Source organism: Myotis davidii, unplaced genomic scaffold (genome assembly GCF_000327345.1).
Source record: "Myotis davidii unplaced genomic scaffold, ASM32734v1 scaffold674, whole genome shotgun sequence".
NCBI lineage: Eukaryota > Metazoa > Chordata > Mammalia > Chiroptera > Vespertilionidae > Myotis > Myotis davidii.
Window position 1 is genome coordinate 1,452,130 of NW_006286674.1, and position 19,210 is coordinate 1,471,339.

General features: G+C 36.2%; 1 protein-coding gene across 1 annotated transcript in view; it reads left to right on the forward strand.

The window, feature by feature from the left end:
* The window catches only part of KIAA1107 (KIAA1107 ortholog), a 70,107-nt gene extending 54,824 nt beyond the window's left edge, over window positions 1-15,283 (forward strand). The window contains exons 11-16 of the mRNA XM_006758178.2: window positions 1,578-1,639; window positions 7,365-8,076; window positions 8,317-8,404; window positions 8,799-8,938; window positions 10,856-13,132; window positions 14,419-15,283. Coding sequence (XP_006758241.1) covers window positions 1,578-1,639; window positions 7,365-8,076; window positions 8,317-8,404; window positions 8,799-8,938; window positions 10,856-13,132; window positions 14,419-14,885 — 3,746 coding nt within the window. The 3' untranslated portion in view covers window positions 14,886-15,283. The remainder of the gene's footprint in view (window positions 1-1,577; window positions 1,640-7,364; window positions 8,077-8,316; window positions 8,405-8,798; window positions 8,939-10,855; window positions 13,133-14,418) is intronic.
* Window positions 15,284-19,210: the final 3,927 nt, after the last annotated feature.

Consider the following 19,210-nt stretch of genomic DNA (forward strand, 5'->3'; position numbering starts at 1 on the left):
AGTAGGTGTCTCAACTCTCTTCTGATTGGCAGTTAACTTTATTTTTCTCCAATTTAGAGGATTTCATACTTAAGTTGAGCCTCAATGTTCTTTATCATATTCTTTAAAATGTTAATTAAAATTATATTTAAATACATATATATGTATATACATACATACACACATATCTAAAACAAAACATTATTGGTAATCCAACTAATTGTCAAAAAAACTTTTCAATCGATTGCATTCCAGTGGAAAAATGACGTTTTTTAAAATCTTAAATGTGCTGAATTATAATTATTCCTGACTTCTGGATAATTATTGTATTGTGAAACTCCAGAGAAAGGGGTGATTCTAGGTTGTCTTTCTTATAACATTTCTTTATCTAGTTTGAGTTACTGACCTTTGGAAGAAATTATATAGAAATTTCTTCCTGTGTATTATTGTGCTAAGTCATTTGCTAACTATAAATCAGCTCTGATAATGCCATTTCTATGACCCTGCTTTGTCTTATAGCACAGATCCTATAGAATAGAGATAGTAGAAGATGCATGATAGAGTTACAGATAATTTGATGAATTTTCATCAGTTGTTTTAACAAAAAGAAAATAAATTTTGAAAAGTATATGTATTTCTTCAAGATATATTTTAGAGCCCCATAAGCTTCAAAAGGCAAAAATGCATTAGGTAAACTGTATGTGTAGCTCTTGTACCATTAATTCCTAGATACTTTCCTGATGTCATTCAAATTCTTATTTGAAGAACATAAACATGACTTCTCCAGTATCCCCATATAAACCTAATCAATAAAATGATTATTATTGTGATTCTTTAAAGAACATGAATTTGAGGATTTTTTCTTGTTTCATTTCAATAGAACCTTATCTTATTCTCTTTCCTCTTTCCTCATGATATATGGGCAAAACAAGAAAATATTTGTAGTTAATTTCAATAGTATTTTTGTAATTTTTAGGATAAACATTTCTCATATTTAATAGTTCATAAAATATCACATTTGCTACAATCTGTAATTTTTTGAAATTTGGAATACTAAATGAAGCTAGTTATCTTAAAAATTTTACAGCTTAAAATAATTTTGGTTGCCCTAACCGGTTTGGCTCAGTGGATAGAGCGTCAGTCTGCAGACTGAAGGGTCCCAGGTTCGATTCCGGTTAAGGGCTTGTACCTTGGTTGCAGGCACATCCCCAGTAGGGGGCGTGCAGGAGGCAGCTAATCGATGTTTCTCATCGATGTTTCTAACTCTCTATCCCTTTCCCGTCCTCTCTGTAAAAAATCAAAATATATTTTTTTTAAAAATAATTTTGGTTTTTATAAAATGTATGAATCTTCTCTGTGAGATTTTATATTATTTATTTTAATAACAAAATTCATAGGGAACAAAAAACAGATTCAAAATGTGATTTTAAAAATTTAGTATAATAGGGAATTGTCTGTGTGTACTAGGTTGGTTTCAGCTATTTTAAAATTATTTTCTATCAAGACAAACCCTTTTTCTGCTAGTATACTATTTTCCCTCTGATTTTATGTTAATAATAGTGCCTACTATAAAAATAAATTGATGTTTCTTTTTACAGCTGCATTTGACAAAGGTGATGATCGAAGACTTGGTAAAAAGCCTATATTCAGTAGCTCTCAGGTAAACTTTAAAAATTTTATAGATCCAAATGAGAAAAGATACCCAATAATTTAAATTTTATTATTTTATTTCAAAATAATTTTTAAAAATATATTCTTTAATTAAAGCTATTCCTTAATGGAAATAATTTTGGGTCTTTTTTTAATCAAATGAACATTTCATAAATTTTTTAATGATGTGAATTTTTATATCCAGCTGGCATAGAAAGTGTAATATTGTCTACCTTTTTTATTTCCTTGAAAACCTTTTGGCAGCTAACATATTGGAGCTATTCCAGTAGATCAGAAATTGTCTAGAATTCTAGACCTAATTCATGTCTGTTTTTCTAATTAACCTATTTCTTACAAAAGGAAATTTTGGTTGTCCCAGTTTTTTCTATACTAAGATTTGAATTCATGTAATAAATATGTGATGTGAAAAAGGCAGTTAGTACCAAAAAGTTACTTAGTATACTCTAAAAATTACTTAGTATACTTATATGAGGTATCTAAAGTAGTCAAAATCTTAGAAACAGGAAATAGAATGATGGTTATTAGGGCCTGGGAGGACATAGAGTTTTAGTTTTGTAAGATGAAAAACTTCTATGGATATTTTGCACAACAAGGAGCATATAGTTAACATGATTGTATTGCCTATTTAAAAATGGTTAAAATAGTAAATTTTATGTTGTTTGTTTTTTACCACACACATAAATTACTTTGTGTATTCATTATAACATGAAATACTTTTTTCGTCTCCAAAAATGTTACTAGTATTAGCAATGGTTAGAGGTCCAAGCTAGCTAACTTACACATGGTTACTCAATAAAATATTTGAAGTACGAAATTATACTAACCTAGTATTGGGCATTACAGTGACAGGGAGACATACATTGAGATTTCTAGTTTTGAATGCAAAGAGCATACTGCCTTTGCAGAGTGGGATAGGGAGTCTTTTCTTCCTCATCAGTCAGTAGATACGAACTTATACAACTCTAAGCCACAACTGAGAGCTCTCCTGGCTTGAGGCAGAGGTCAAGTTCCAAATGTCTTCTGTAAAAAACTGGGACACTGGAGTTTTTTGCCAGTAAACTTCCTAGGATTATTTCCCAAAGTGTGTTCTACCGAATACCAGCTCCCTCATGTTCTACCTACCAACATGTATCATCAACTAAGTTTGAGAATTGCTGCACAGCATAGCTCCTCTTAGAGACCAATGATGCATACTAGCATGCAAAAGCTCTGAGAAACACTATAATAAAGAACACTGTTGAATTCAGTTTTATCCAAATTATCCCCAAGTTTTATAGTCATAGAACACCACTAGACTCCCCCTCAGTCCTTTGTATAGTTACTAGAGGCCCGGTGCATGAAATTCGTGCATGGGCGGGGGAAGGGGGGAGGATACCCTCAGCCCAGCCTGCACCCTCTTACAATCTGGGACCGCTGGCTCCTAACTGCTCACCTGCTGCCTGCCTGGTTGCCCCCAACTGCTTCTGCCTGCCTTCCTGATTGCCCTTTGCCGGTCTGGTCACCCCAGGCAGCCTGTTGGTCATTACTGTTACTGTGATGGCATCCTAGGCAATTTGCATATTCCTTTATTATTAGACAGATACTGAACATACTCAAGGAAATGCACCTTAGGACATTTTTTTCTGTGTACCCTGTTACCCCAGTGGATTTTTTAAAGTCCTAAGAATTAGCCTATCTTCCTTCCTTTCCCCTTTCCCATTAACTGTTATCAACCAGGCTTTTCCTCCTTCCTTGCCCTACAGCAAAATTGAACAGAGTCTGATTGTTCTTCCTTATCCCTCTGATTTTCAGGTTGAACAAGGGTTTATACTCTTAACCACAAAGGAAAAAACAGATTAATATGTTTCCCTCAGAAAGGCAGTGATATTCCAAAATGGGTGCTGGACATAGAGAGTTTAAATCTTGACTTCACATTTACTATCTGTGTCATTTCTGAGTCCTACTATGCTTATCTATAAAATGGGTTGATAAAACCTAGCAGGATTATTATGAAAATTAAGTCAAATAATTTATGTGCAGTTATCTGGTGTGTAGTAAGTGCTCAATAAGTGTGGAATGAATAAATGTGTCTTCCACATTTATAGACAGAAAAGTTTAAGAAGACTGCTAGTATCAAAATACTTAAGGGTAAACATATGATATCTGGGGTTGCTTCAAAATAAAACAGGGGTGCCCAACTGGCATGGCTCAAAACCAGGAGGTCACAATTCAATTCTCGATCAGCGCACATGCCTCGGTTGCAGGCTTGGTCCCCAATGTGGGGTGTGCAGAAGGCAGCCAGCCGATCAATGATTCTCTCTCATTGATGTTTCTCTCTCTCTCCTTCTCCCTTCCTCTCTGAAATAAATAAAAATATTTAAAAAAATAATAAGACAGGGGTAGTTACATATTAAACAAAATTGGCCCAGAGTTGATGATTGTTTAGGCTGGTTAATAAGTTCATGGGGATTCATGATACTGTTCTGTCTTCTTTTGATTGTTTAAATTTTTCTATATTAAAAAGTTAAAACAAGAAGGAATAGCACTAGAACCAAAAGTAGAGTTACCCTCTTTTTCTTTATTTTTATCAGTAGCTCACGGTGACCATTCCAAGTTGGCCATTTGTATATGGGCAATATATGTAAACTTTGCAGATGTAAGTCAGAGACTGCCTAGAAATGTGTATAAATTGAAACCCCAGCATGATGTACTGTGTTAATGTGAAATTTTTAAAGGAGTGTAGTTACCCCATATACTATATAGATCTCACCCATAGCATGATGCTTTAAAATAGATTCAGTGATAGAATAAATTAAGTAGGATCAGTTTTAGGAGTGGGAAGAGGTCTACCTAGTTTTAGGATTAACCCTTTTCGGTCCAACGTGGAGGCTGACTCGACAGACCTGGCGCTAGGAGCAGGCCCAACGTTGAGGCTGAGACACCACAAACCGGTTCAACATTCAATCCCGTCAATTAATTTGGACCAGACTGTTTGAATTCCAAAAATAAAATTGGACTGCAAAGGGTTAAAAATAAAGAATAAAATAAAGAAATCTTTTTAAAAATAAAGAATCCTGGCTGGGCAGCTCAATTGGCTAGAGTGTCATCCTGATATGCCAAGGTTGCGGATTTGATCCCCGGTCAGGGCACATACAAGAATCGGCCAATGTATGCAAAAATAAGTGGAACAACAAATCGATGTGGTTTCCTCTTGCGCTCTCTCCCCCTCCTTTCCTATCTCTTTTAAAATCAATTTAAAAAAATAAATATTTTTTTGAGCTAAGATTTGATCAAGAAAACAAAAAGTGAGAGCTGAGCCTATTTGAACTTTATACATATTACACACTACACTGAATTGGACCAGTCTCCACCCTCTGATCACACATAGTTTGAGGCCTAGAGATGTTAATGATCTTTTAAATATCCTAAGTTAAAGGCAAAGATAGGACAAGAACTAATGATTCTCTTATTATCATATCTTGCTTTTCCCTAAACTTAGCCAGGTTATTATTTATTTACTAGAGTCCCAGTGCAAGGATTCGTGCACGGGGGTGGGGATCAGCCTCTCAGTCTGACCTGCCCCCTCTTGCAATTTGGGACCCCTCGGGGGATGTCTGGCTGCCAGTTTAGGCCTGATCCCCGGGCCTAAACTGGCAGTCGGACATCCCCCAGTGATGTAGCAGTGCACCAAGCGGCAGCCAGGGAGGAGCCCGAGCTAGGGCCAGGCGCCGCACCACTGGCACTCATCCCAGCCTGCTGTGCCTGCCGCCACCACTGAATAGCGCTGCCATGGGGTCAGGAGAGGTTCCCGATGCCGTGGCAGGTGCGCTTCTCAGCCGTGAGCCCTGCCGGTGCACACTGGTCAGTGCGCGTCATAGTGACTGGTTGACTAGTAGTTCCAGTTGTTCCATCATAACAGTCGCTTAGGCTTTTATATATATATATAGATGTATAAACATAGATGTTAATTTTATCTTAGACAAAATTTTAATGTAGTTGGAAGCTTTCTATATTTAGAAATAATTAGACTTTGAACTTTACAATATATGCTCAGGTTTAACAACATTCACCATATTTTTTTGTGTATTTAGTGTGCAGTGGGCACAGTGCTAAGGGATACAAAGATGAAGATAACACAGGCTCTGCCTTATACCTCTACAATCACATATAGCTTTCCAAAGCAGGGGAAAAGCATTCAAATTTTTTTAAAAGGCAAAATAATTTTAAATTTTCTACCAATTTAAATTTCTTTTTATTTTCTTCCATATCAAGGTTAGTTCTAAACAAAATGATGAAATAGGTACATTTGTCTTCATTTCCTTTCTATTTTCCCCTTTTCCTTCTTTTACCTATTCTTAGGATCCTTTTCCCTCCACTTTCTGCAGACAACCAAAACTGTATTACTATTTTTTTTCTGCATTACTTCCTTGTTCCCTTTTTAGTTGTTGTTAATCCTCATCCAAGGATATTTTTTGCATTGATTTTTTTTAGAGAGTGGAAGAGGGTGCGGGAGAGAGAGAAATATCAATGTACGAGAAACACATCAATTGGTTTCCTGCTGCTTGCCCCCTGATCAGGGCCAAGGATCAAACCTGTAACCGAGGTACATGCCCTTGAGTAGGAATCAAACCCGAAACCCTTTGGTTTTGGGGCTGATGCTCTAACCATTGAACAATGCTGGCCAGGGCAGTATCTTGTTTCTTTTAAAAAAACAAATTTTTCAGATATGATGTTGTTTCTCATGAGTGCTTTTTTTCTTCTTCTTTAAATGAGGATTCTAAGAAGTAAACAATTCTTACCACAGAGGATAAAATTTCTGGCATTTGGCCCTTTCTGGTGTGCTCAGTGGTTAGAGCATTGGCCCTCACAAAGAAGGATCTTGGGTTTGATTCTCCATCAACGGCATGTACCTGGGTTGCAGGTTTGATCCCCGCCCTGGTTAGGGCACGTGCGGGAGGCAGACAGTCGATATGTCTCTTTTACCTCTCTCTCTCTCTCTCTCTCTCTCTGTCCCTCCCTTCCTTCCTCCCTCCCTCCCTCCCTCCCTTCTCCCCACTTTCCACTTTCTCTAAAAAATCAATGGAAAAAATATCCTTGAGTGAGGATTAACAAAATAATGATTTTAAAATTTTCTGGTATTTTTTGATGAAAAGCTTGATAATGCCTCTCAAATTATACCATATAAATGACCACCTACGTAAAGCAGTAAATCATGAGATCAAATCCTAGTTCCATCCCTTATGATCATGGGTAAATCACATACTTGCTTTAATCCCCAGTTTCTTGCCTAAGAAATAGAGATAGCAACAGGAACTCTCATAGTATTGTTTTAAGATGAAGTGAGATGATGTATGAAAAGGGTTTTAGCACAGAACCTGAGAGTGGACCTTCAAAGATATTGGAGGTTGTTGTCATTCTCTCAAGCCATCCTGACACTGTCAGGTATTAATTCTCTATCATAACTTCATACAGTTAAGAAATATGCCTTTTAAAGTAGTATAGGTTTTAAATATTTTGTGCTGTATTTTAGATTTGATTAAGGTAATTTGATCAAAAACACATTGTAAGTATTGCTCAAAGTCACCAAAGATAATTCAAGTTTGAATGAAACTAAATTATGAACTTTGCTGGGGCGGTGGGCGGGGGCGGGGTTCTTTGGAAACTGGCTTACTTAAATGTTAAGTATATGTCAAAGACTCCAGTCAAGTTACAAGGTATTTTTTTCTTCTTTGTAGCAAAGGAGACAAGTTTCTGACTCTGGTGTTATAAAAAATAAATCTCTGAGAGAAAATAATAAGAAAGAGTGCTGGAGGTGCCCCTCTGCTAACCAAAAGATGAAATCTGATGGATTAGGAGCATCTGGACATTCATCAAGTACTAATAGAAATACTATAAATACAACTTCGAAGCATGATGACTTAAAGGAAAAGGATAGTATAAAAATAGCACCTAAGATTATAAAAGAATTAAAATCTGGGGGGAAAACTGTTTCTGGAAAGCCCAAAGCTATAATAAAACCCAAAACAGAAAACAATGATAATGCAAAGTCAGTGAACATGTCACCTCGACAAGTTGTGGGAAGATCAGCAACAGCAGCAACGAATGGACACAAAAATGCACTAAATGGAAAAAGAGTGAGAAATGAAGAAGGTCAAATTACAGGTGCCAGACCCAAGGTACTCACTGGAAACTCAAATGGGCAAGCCAGAGCAAAGCCTTTGAAGAAAGCCACAGGGAAAGATTCTCCATGCCTTGGCATCGCAGGACCCTCCAGCAGATCTACAAATTCAAGTGTGGAATTATTGGTTTCCACTGACTGTCGGGATGAACCAAAAGTATATGGATCCATAGGAGAAGAGAAGCCATCTGGTCATGAACTGTCCTTTTCTGAATCTCCAGGACAGACAGAGAAAAACTTTGTAGAAAGTATCAAAACTTCCACTGTAGGTGGGTTTTAGCACACTTTTTTAAAAGCTCCTGACAGTTAAGTTCCTAGAAAAAAATGACCGGTTTGGACTTTTATTCACATGCAAAAAAGTATTTATTTACATGTATTCATGCAAACAGAGAAAACCCAGTTCTTCCCTCATTGACAATTAATTTTGGTTAGTGCCTGACCGTGATTTTGTAAATAATGGTGACATGTTTAGTGTTCCATCTCATCACTCACTTTTTCTTAATTTACAGCAGTAAAATCTCGACCTGTTTCAAAAGTTACCAATGGAACTTCCAATAAAAAAAGCATTCATGAACAAGAAACTAATATAAATAATAGGTAAGTCTTCATTCATTATTTTACCTATCCATTAGTTTTCTCTGAAAGTTACTAACTTCTAGCTAAATATTTTAAGTATCTTTTCTTTTTTGTTAGAAAATGTAACGTATTTACACAATGATATTTTAAAACTTTTCTTATTTACTAAAAGAAGTTAGTATAGTTATGTAAAATGATGATTGGTGCAAATAATTTACAGTTGTCCCACTTGATTATGCATTGTTTTATCATACTTGATCTACAGTTTTATAAACTTAAAGACATATGCACATATGTGTGTTTTTTATTTTCAGAAAAGAGATTTTTTTTCTTTGAGAAAAAATGTATTTTCTGTATAAGCCTTTTAAAGCTCATGTTTTGGAATGAAATACTCAATGAAAATCATTTTTCTTAGTGTGCTAAAGAAGGTCGCTAGCAAAGGATATAATGATCCAGTACCTCAGGCAATTTTAAAGAAAAGAGGAAATGACAATGGATGTGCTGCAGCTCAACAGAGGACAAAGAATGCCCCATCTAATTTCGCTAAAACTCAAGGTAAAGCTGACAAGGTCCTGGTGTTCCTTCCTTGTTTAAGTGGAAAAGGCTGAACTCTGATTTGGAACTTGAGCAGCAATCTATATATATACTAGAGGCCCAATGCATGAAATTCATGCAAGAGTAGGCCTTCCTTCCCCCAGCTGCTGGCACCGGCTTTCCTCTGGCACCTGGGACCTGGGCTTCCCTCCAGCTTCCCTCTGGCACCCGGGACCCGGGCTTCCCTCACAGCCCTGGCTTTGTCTGGAAGGCCGTCCAGAAGGACGTCTGGTCTAATTAGCATATTCCACTTTTATTATTATAGATAAGCCTAAGCAACCCTCTGACTGTTCAACCATCCAAGCGGTAGCTATGCTGCGCACTGACCACTGAGGGTAGATGCTCAACGCAGGACCTGCTGAGCTGTGGTGACTTGGCAGCTGCGGTTCTTGGGTGACACATCTGGAACCAATAGGAAGGAGCCCGATTCTGGGGTGTGTCATCCGAGAACCATCCTCTCTCAATCCAGGACACCTCAGGGGATGTCAGAGAGCCAGTTTAGGCCCAATCCCCACAGGCCAGGCCAAGGGACCCCACCTGCTGGAGGGAACCCATTCACTCTGCAGATGCCCTTTGAGCCCCGGTACCACTCCAGGTGCGGCCGGCTATGTGGCCAGCCAGGGAGGGACCATGGGAGGTTGGCTCCAGGGCGTGTCCGGCCCGTCTGGCCCATGCACAAATCCGTGCACTGGGCCTCTAGTTATAAATAAGCTGTAACATGGTTTCACTCATGTTACATTCGTTTCATGCTGTAGAAATGAGATTTTATACTTTCATTTTTCAGACAACTATTTTGGTATTCTGGGGTGTTGGTTTGGTTTTTATTGTTATTTTGTGAGAGAAATAATTAAGGGAGTCCCTATTTTATACACATTTCTAGTCCTTTTATATGTTATATCCATGTTTCTTCAAAGTTTGATTGATAACTAAGAATTCCATCTGCAAAACCAGTAATAAAGAGTTCTTTAAAAGGTAATGGCACAATCTAGAGAGCTGCAATATATAGGAGGAAGAATTTTTCCTCTGGAATCTGTGTTGTACTTTGTTGTTTTTCCATGTTCTAAGAAAGAAAAGCGTGCTGATCAAAATGCATAATTTGCTAATGTAATAACTGATTTAAAAAATTAATTTGCTTTATGCATTAGGAGCAGTTTGTAAAATCCTAAAAACAACTTTGAGTTAAGTAATGAATTAATACTGAAAGTAAATAAAAAATAAAGCAGAGAAAAATTATTCAGGTTTTAAAATATTTGGTAATTCTGTTTGATAGTAATCTTTAGGATTTTAACCAGTATAAACAAATAGACTCCCCAAGTTAATTCTCTTACCTTCCATTACCAGTTTTAGTTTCAACTGTATATCTAAGTTGCTAACCCTAATATGCTACAATAATAATGATCTGGTTATGAGAAATAAATTACTTTTGTCCATGTTTGGGGGAAAAATGCAGCAGTTTTAACATTTATATTTAGCTCAGTTCTCCTTTTCAGCTGTGTGGAATATAGTCATTTTTTTTCCCTAAAAGAACATAAAAGAGAAGTCCTGTGCTATTCTTTTGGTTTAAGAAAATCAGAATTTTCCACCCCCATATATTTATGCAAATCCAATTCTGGCATAAGTTCAAGGCTCTTTACTTGAGGAAGAATGATCCTATTTTAATAATTTTACTAAGATTCTGGAATAGTTCCTCTGTATTTATAATAGAAAAATGTTTGTTTTATTTCATTATGCCACTAACTCCTAATCTGTAGTTGTTCATTTGATTACAGATATGTTACCATTCATTATTTTATTTCTTCTAAAGTAATTTAAAACCAAATATTGAATTTCATTTACAAATTGGAAGGTATATTATATTTTTGAATTTTCTTTTCTTAGATTCTCAAGGAGAATCACCCAATTCAGTAAAATCTTCAGTCTCTTCAAGGCAGTCTGATGGAAGTGTAGCAAAGTTGGACCACAGTACAGCAGATAAACAGATACCTAAGAGAAAAATTATCAAGCAAGGGCACACAACTTTGCCTAAGGTTAATGCAAAAATAGTGGCAATACCTAAAAACCTAACTAAGAAAGGTGAAACTTTGAATAATAAAGAATCAAAACAGAAAATTCTTCCTGGACAGGCCTTATTGAAGAGTCAGTCTTCTTCTCAAAGACCTTTAAAAAGTGAAATATCTGTTGTCCAAAAAAGTAATAATAATGGCAGTGTTACTGAACAGAAGCCTCACGAACCTCTGATGAACCTCACATCTGAAATCAGTGGTACAGAAACATTATGCACACCTGACCCACAACAGCCATGGAACAATCAAGAGAGAGAGAAATTGGTATTGAAATGCCAAAATATTTCAAATCTGGATAAAGCAATAAAACATGAATTGGAATCAAGACAGAGTGGTTCAGATAAAAGTGAAACACAGTTTTCCAATCACAAAGAAACAGATCATTGCAACACATCTAAACTACATTGTCATTCTGATGGAAGCGATCATGTGGATCCAGAATTTGATAGCACCACTGCCATAAAATCCATGACTTCAAATCCAAATGAAAACCTCTTGAACTCTAATCTAGTTTGTGATTTAGACTCAGCAAACCCACAGCAAATCCATTCAGTATTCGATAAGGAGAAGCCTGTAGGGAGAAAAGACACGAACAAAAAATCAAGCATTAAATGTGCGAAAGACATTTTACCTTGTGTTCCTGAAAGGACAAATGGTACCTTACATACTATTCAAGATGACAGAAAATCTAATTTTCATGTAGAACAGACAATTCCTAGTCAGTTATCTGATGGCGCTGCTATGAATGAGGACAAATATGCTACAGCAGACTCCTCCCAGTGTTTTTTGGAACAAATATCAGGGAAAATTTCTCCTAAAGATATGGAAACAATAGAAACTCCAGAGAGCCATGAAAATCCAGAAGCTTCATTCGCAAGTCACTGGAATTTGAGTACCGGTGTTCTGCATCAGAGAGAGAGTCCTGAATCTGACACTGGCAGTGCTACCACGTCCTCTGATGACATAAAGCCCAGGTCCGAAGACTATGATGCTGGAGGGTCTCAGGATGATGATGGGTCAAATGACAGAGGTATTTCTAAATGTGGCACCATGCTGTGCCATGATTTTCTTGGAAGAAGTAGCAGTGATACCAGTACTCCTGAAGAATTAAAAATATATGATAGTAACTTAAGAATTGAAGTAAAAATGAAAAAGCAAAGTAGTAATGATCTTTTCCAAGTGAATTCGACAAGTGATGATGAGATTCCTAGGAAAAGGCCAGAAATCTGGTCTCGCTCTACAATAGCCCACCCTAGGGAAAGGGAAAACATCCTGAGAGGCAGTGTCCAGTTTGCTCAGGAAGTAGACCAAGTTTCTTCCTCAGCAGATGAAACAGAAGATGAAAGATCTGAAGCTGAAAACGTTGCAGAAAATTTCTCTGTATCTAACTCAGCTCCTCAGCACTTTCAGGGGATTATTAACTTAGCTTTTGAAGATGCAACTGAAAATGAAAGTCACGCGTTTTCTGCAACTAAAATTTTTAAAAGGTCAGTTTTACTTTCAGTAGATGAATGTGAAGAATTGGGGTCCGATGAAGGGGAAGCCCATACTCCCTTTCAGCCTCCTATAGATTCTCTTTCACCTTGTGAAGTTTTCAGTGGCATTTCTCATGAACATCCCAGAAGGACCTGCTATTCCAGAGACTCACAAGGAAGTGAAGGCAGTATTTTAGAAAGTGAACAAGATAAAGGCAATAATGTATGTGAAAACGAGAGCTTTCTCTTGGGCTTTCGCGGCACTGACTCTTCAAGAAGAGATAAACAGAGTGCTTCAGCCACAGGAAAAAAGTATGCCATCGATGTTCTGTCCAAAGAAGACAAACAACTTCTTCCAGAAAATAAAAAAGTCAACAATGGAAGCAACATAGATAATGACACTCAGCAATGCAGCAAACTCTCAGATAGTGATACAAAATCTCAAGAGAGACCATGTCATTTGGAGCTCCATCAAAGAGAACCCAGTTCTGACGTACCAAAGAACAGCTCTACAAAATTTCCGGACTCCTCTCGGAGTCAGCTTCTGCCTCAGGAAAGTCAAGTGAAAGAGAGCCATTCTACAGCTACCGCAAAAGCTAATATTGCTTTATCTGCAGGTAATGTACAGAAATAGCAATGTTAAATCCATAAGAAAATTAGTTTATAGAATTTAAAAATTGTATGTAGCCCTGAATGTTATATTTTAGTTAGATAGAATAATTATTTAAGCAACAGATTCAAATTATAAATGAAAACTTAAATTTCTTAATAGTATTAAAATGAGCTAGTTACTCTTTATTGTTCACTTAAAATCCTAGTGCAGAATCAATATCTAGTAAAAATTTTGGTGATTTATTAGAGCTAACTTACTCTTAAGAGATTTTACATGAAAGAATAAGAGAAAAACTTAGTTTGCTATTATTTAGTTTTTATGTCTAATTTAACAGGAATTCTTGACTATTAGAAATTTTATTATACATTGGATATGATTTATGGATTATGCTAGTATATATCTAAGAGATCTGTGCAATAACTATAGTAATATGTAATTTAAAGCACTGAACTATTTTAACTACATTAATTATTACAATTTATATACATTTTACAGAGGTCAAGACTTTAAGGATCACTATAATTCTATTATAAAATTTTCAAATAAAAAGATAAATTTCCTAAAAGAGATTATATTTAGAAGCAATGATAATATGAAAAAGCCCAGGCTTGTTTCATATGTATAGATGATATCCCGTCTACTTGTTTTGTGTTTGTTGTCCTTATTATAGTAATTTGAACTAATAACCCACATTTAAAATATGCAGTAGTTGCTGACTGAGTGGCTATTGTATATCAAAACTAAGAAAAATACTGATCCATAGTCCCTGTTGAACAAAATCACAAGAACAGGGAGCTCCTTAAAGTTGTACTTTTTTTGTTTGTCATTGCTTGCATTCTCCTTTGCATGTGCAATATACAAATAAGGCTTTAGACAGAATGTATTTATTCTCCATTTGGAACTGACTTACCTTAAAAGTCACCATCAAATAGCCATGTCTTTTTTTTTTCTTCTTTAAGTTTTTATTGTAGTGAATTAGGTATATGTGCATATTCATTGTTTATATTTAAATAATTTCTATTGTTTTCTGTATTACAAGTTTTCAAACTAAGGTATGAGAAATATTGTTAGTTACCGATTTTGATTTTGCTGCTAAACATTATCCTTGAGTTGTGTGTTTTTTTAAGATAGAAAAAGAATTGCCTCAAAAATCTTGTCAGTTTTGTGTAAATGTAATTTTCTCCATTCTGTGTTGTTTTTTGACTATAACTGTTAAATACTGTTCTACAGAACTCTGAGGGTACCAACATGTGCAATTTTTACATTGTGTAGTATTATGAATTATTTCAGGAGACATAGATGATTGTGATACACTGGCACAAACCTACATGTATGACGATCGGCCTTCAAAAACCCTCTCTCCAATATATGAGATGGATGTAGTAGAAGCATTTGAGCAGAAAATGGAATCAGAAACACACATTACAGACATGGATTTTGAAGATGATCAGCACTTTGCAAAACAAGATTGGACACTATTAAAGCAACTGCTCTCTGAACAGGATTCAAACTTAAATATTACAGATTCTGTTCCTGAAGACTTAAATTTAGCACAGTATCTAATCAATCAGACACTACTTTTAGCACGAGACAGCTCAAAACCTCAGGGTAAAGCACATGTTGACACTTTGAACAGATGGAGTGAACTAACCTCTCCACTTGATTCCTCAGCAAGCATCACCATGGCTAGTTTTTCCTCTGAAGATTGTTCACCCCAAGGGGAATGGACAATTCTGGAACTGGAAACTCAGCATTAAGAGTATTAATGCTTTGAAAAATTTTGAACTATTCCACCCCTTTATTTTTTGATGTTTATATTGTATCCAAATGATAATTACATTAGCCAGAGATGCACTGCCCTTAATATCGAGGGAGTCTTTACGATTTATTGAAGTAAGCATAGTTTGTTTATTAATATGATATCACACATAGAAAACAAGTTTTCCTAAAATTTTTGAGCATGTTTTATTATTAGAAAAATTAGAAGACTATAAGGAAGCCCTTCAGTTTTCCTTTCCTAACTGGTCATTTGTTCACTTACCATTCAAGAATTTAAAATGTGAATGCACAAGTAGATTTGTTCCTTTACTTTTTGCTCTGCATATGGTAACATAGTAATTTAACAATAAAAAACATATTGTGCTTGTGTCAATTATGTAGAATTAACCTGTGAGTAACATTCAAGCTTGGGTTGGTAGGTTGATGTGGTTGAGGCTGACAGTTGAATATTAAAAAAAAAACAACCCTTAAGGTATTATTCTAAGTGAAATAAGTTAGACAGAAAAAGACAAATACCATATGATTTCATTTACTTGTGGAATCTAAAGGACAAAATAAATGAAGAAACAAAACAGACACAGACTTATAGATATAGAGAACAGACTGATGGTTGCCAGAGGGGACATGGGTTGGGGGGCTGGGTAAAAAAGGTGAAGGGATTAAGAAGCACAAATTGGTAGTTTCAAAATTGGATGTAAACTATAGCCTAGGGCCGTGGTCGGCAAACTGCAGCTCATGAGCCACATGCAGCGGCTCTTTGACCCCTTGAGTGTGGCTCTTCCTAAGCCTTAGGAGTACCTTAATTAAGTTAATAACAATGCACCTACCTATATAATTTAAGTTTAAAAAATTCGGCTCTCAAAAGAAATTTCAATCTTTGTACTGTTGATATTTGGCTCTGTTGACTAATGAGTTTGCCAACCACTGGCCTAGGGAATATAGTCAATAATATTGAAATAATTATATATGGTGCCTTGAAATATTAGGGGAGGTCACTTTGTAACGTATATGATTGTCTAGCCACTATGTTGTAGCTAACATAAAATGAATGTCCAACTGCAATTGAAAAAATTTTAAAGATAATTTTTTAAAAAGAAGAGAAAAAATTTCACTTCCCAACAATTCAGGTCTAGGAAATTATGAATTTCAAGTTTCAACCCCATTGTCATTAAAACAGAGAAATGGAATCCCCTTTAACTCTAAATTTTGGGGATATATCCAGAGAGAGACATCTGCCCTTGTTCAAAAGAAATGGGAAAACACTCCGTTTTACTAAGATAGACTCCCTTTATAGTTAATTACTCCCACTTTTCATTCTATATTAGAGACATTTTGGAACTGCACCTGCAGGAAATGCCTACACTAAATATTAACTTGAAAATGGGTACATGAAACAGTTGAGTTAGAGTAAAACTGTGCGTGTGTGCCCGCATGTATGCTTGCTTTTCCCATGTGTCCATATACTCTACTTTCAAGATATTGATCGAATTGTCTTTCAGTCTGCAATTTTGCTACCAAGGCAAACATAAAAATCTTTTCTACAAAGTGATACTGGGGAGTGAACACTTGGATACCTACTTGATATTGGTGGACATTGCCCTTCTGATGATGAGACTTAGTAGCCTTTCTGAAAAGCTTTGTACCTAATAATTTCTCTAAAATATGTCAGAAGGAAACATTTTGGTTTAGAATTCCTTTTCTAAATGAACAAAGTTTCAAGTGATCAACAATAGAGAGACTTTGTATATTGAATATAAAAAAATCATATGAATGCACACCAGCTGTTATATAATACAATTAGCTACTAACCTGTTATACCATAAATTTGCTCTGTCTTTTTTCTTTTTTAACTGGAAGCTCAGTAGAGGACTCTCATTTATTCAAAAAGTCAAACAGGCATTGGTTCGAGGCACTGAGTTGCAAAGATGAATAAGGTTTGATTCCTGCCCCCTCCCACTCAAAAAGAGAATTTAGTTTCTACTGAAGGGAAAACGCACATTAAATTAAAAAAAGGTTAAGCCCTGGCCTGTGTGGCTCAGTTGGTTGAGCATTGTCATTTGCACTGAAAGGTCGCCAGTTTGATTCCCATTCAGGACACATGTGGCTGTTGAGCATTGTCATTTGCACTGAAAGGTCGCCAGTTTGATTCCCATTCAGGACACATTCCCAGGTTACAAGTTTGGTCCCCCAATCAATTCCCTCTCTCTCTCTCTCTCTCTCTCTCTCTCTCTCTCTCTCTCTTCCCCTTTCCTCTCTCTAAAATCAATAAAAATATTTTTAAAAGAAAAAAGGTTAAAATACAGTACCATAAGAACTTTGTATTTTAGAGCTGGATGGAAATTTAGACATTAGCCTAATCCCTTCAAATTCCAAAGGAGGGCTCTGAAACCCAGAGGAATGAAAAGATTTCCCATGGTCCCACAGCTAACTTACGGGCTAGAATCCAATTCAGTATTCCTTATTTCAGTTTGATGGTATTTCTACCACACAACACACTTCATTTGATTTTCATCATAAAACCTGAAAACAAATACATTTATAGATAGCTTGTAGTATAAAGAAGTAATACCAGGTATATGATTGTCAGAAACAGCACAAATACCCAAGACATTGTGTTTTCTTTTTCTCCAAATGTAAAATTGCTCTAAGTGTTATTTTTAATAAACTACCTCAAAGTTCAGAAATTTATCATTGAAACTTCAAGGTCTTGAAAACTTTTTTCTTAAACTACTGGACATTAAAAAGCTATTCCATTTCATCTCACATCTCTAAACAGGTAATAGGGAAGGCATTTTGCTTAAGTAGTGATCCCATAGGTAATTTCAGGACATGTGTGTTTTCTTACCATGCTCTTTTGTAAATGACACATCTACCAGTCTGTTTGCTGTGGGACTCTTCTGGCTACTTATTCTTCATTCAACAAACACATATTGAAAAATAATTGCTAACATTTATTTAGCATTTATATGTTGGACACTGCGCTAAGTGCTTCAAATATGCATAACATACTTATGAAGATGTGTCTTTATTTTACACATGAAAAAACTGTTGTAGTGTCCTCACCCTCGTTGAGCTACTCTAGTAAAAGGAACTAAAAGAGAGTACACTATCTCAGTGGTCGGCAAACTGTGGCTCACGAGCCACATGCGGCTCTTTGGCCCCTTGAGTGTGGCTCTTCAACAAAATACCACGTGCGGGCGCACATACAGTGCGATTGAAACTTCAAGGCCCATGCGCAGAAGTCGGTATCTTGTGGAAGAGCCACACTCAAGGGGCCAAAGAGCCGCATGTGGCTCTCGAGCCGCAGTTTGCCAACCACTGCACTATCTTATTGTTGGTAAGATAAGAGCTGTATATGGACAGAGTTGTGGGAGCCCAGAGAGAGGAGCTATGAACAACTTGTCAGGAAGAGATTACAGAAAGCTACTTAGAGCAAGTGATATTCAGTGACTGCGTCAGAATCTATAAAGAAGAGGCTTCGTGGATGCAATCTATTTGGAAGTGTAGGTCATGCACTTGTCTTGAAGATGCGCTTGTAGAGAGAGTACTTTGCTTTTACTTAGATTGTATATTACAGGTCAATAAAAATAGAAATGTTGATTAAGATTTTAACCGAAGATGGCGGCATAGGTTAACGACTATGCTTAAGCAGCCAAAGCCCATAATTTGGTAGGCAATGTGTACTTTTTCATTATGCACTCATTTATTTTTAATTCTCAGTGGACAATCTGTTTCCTTTTTCTTGGGAAATAAACCACCTATAACTCACAATGGCTAGTCATCAAAGTTGTTTCTTCAGTAGTTAGGTAACGTAATCACAATCACGTGTGTTTTAGAAAGATAACCATCAGCTGCAATGAAGATGGCCTGTTTTGTAGAGGCACCCAAATCTTAAAATGCAATTACAATCATTTTGTCAACTTTAGAAATGGGAAATGGAGGAGGACTTGATAACAGAGATAGTAGATGATCTAAGATTATAGAACTGGTGAATGATTAGATCAGTGATGGCGAACCTTTTGAGATCGGTGTGTCAGCATTTTGAAAAACCCTAACTTAACTCTGGTGCCGTGTCACATAGAAATTTTGTGATATTTGCAACCATAGTAAAACAAAGATTTAATATTTTTGATATTTATTTTATATATTTAAATGCCATTTAACAAAGAAAAATCAACCAAAAAAAATGAGTTTGCGTGTCACCTCTGACACGCGTGTCATAGGTTCGCCATCACTGGATTAGATGATGGGAGAAGATGGAAAGGAATTTTTAAATTGCTCTCAAAAATAACACTTATCCTAC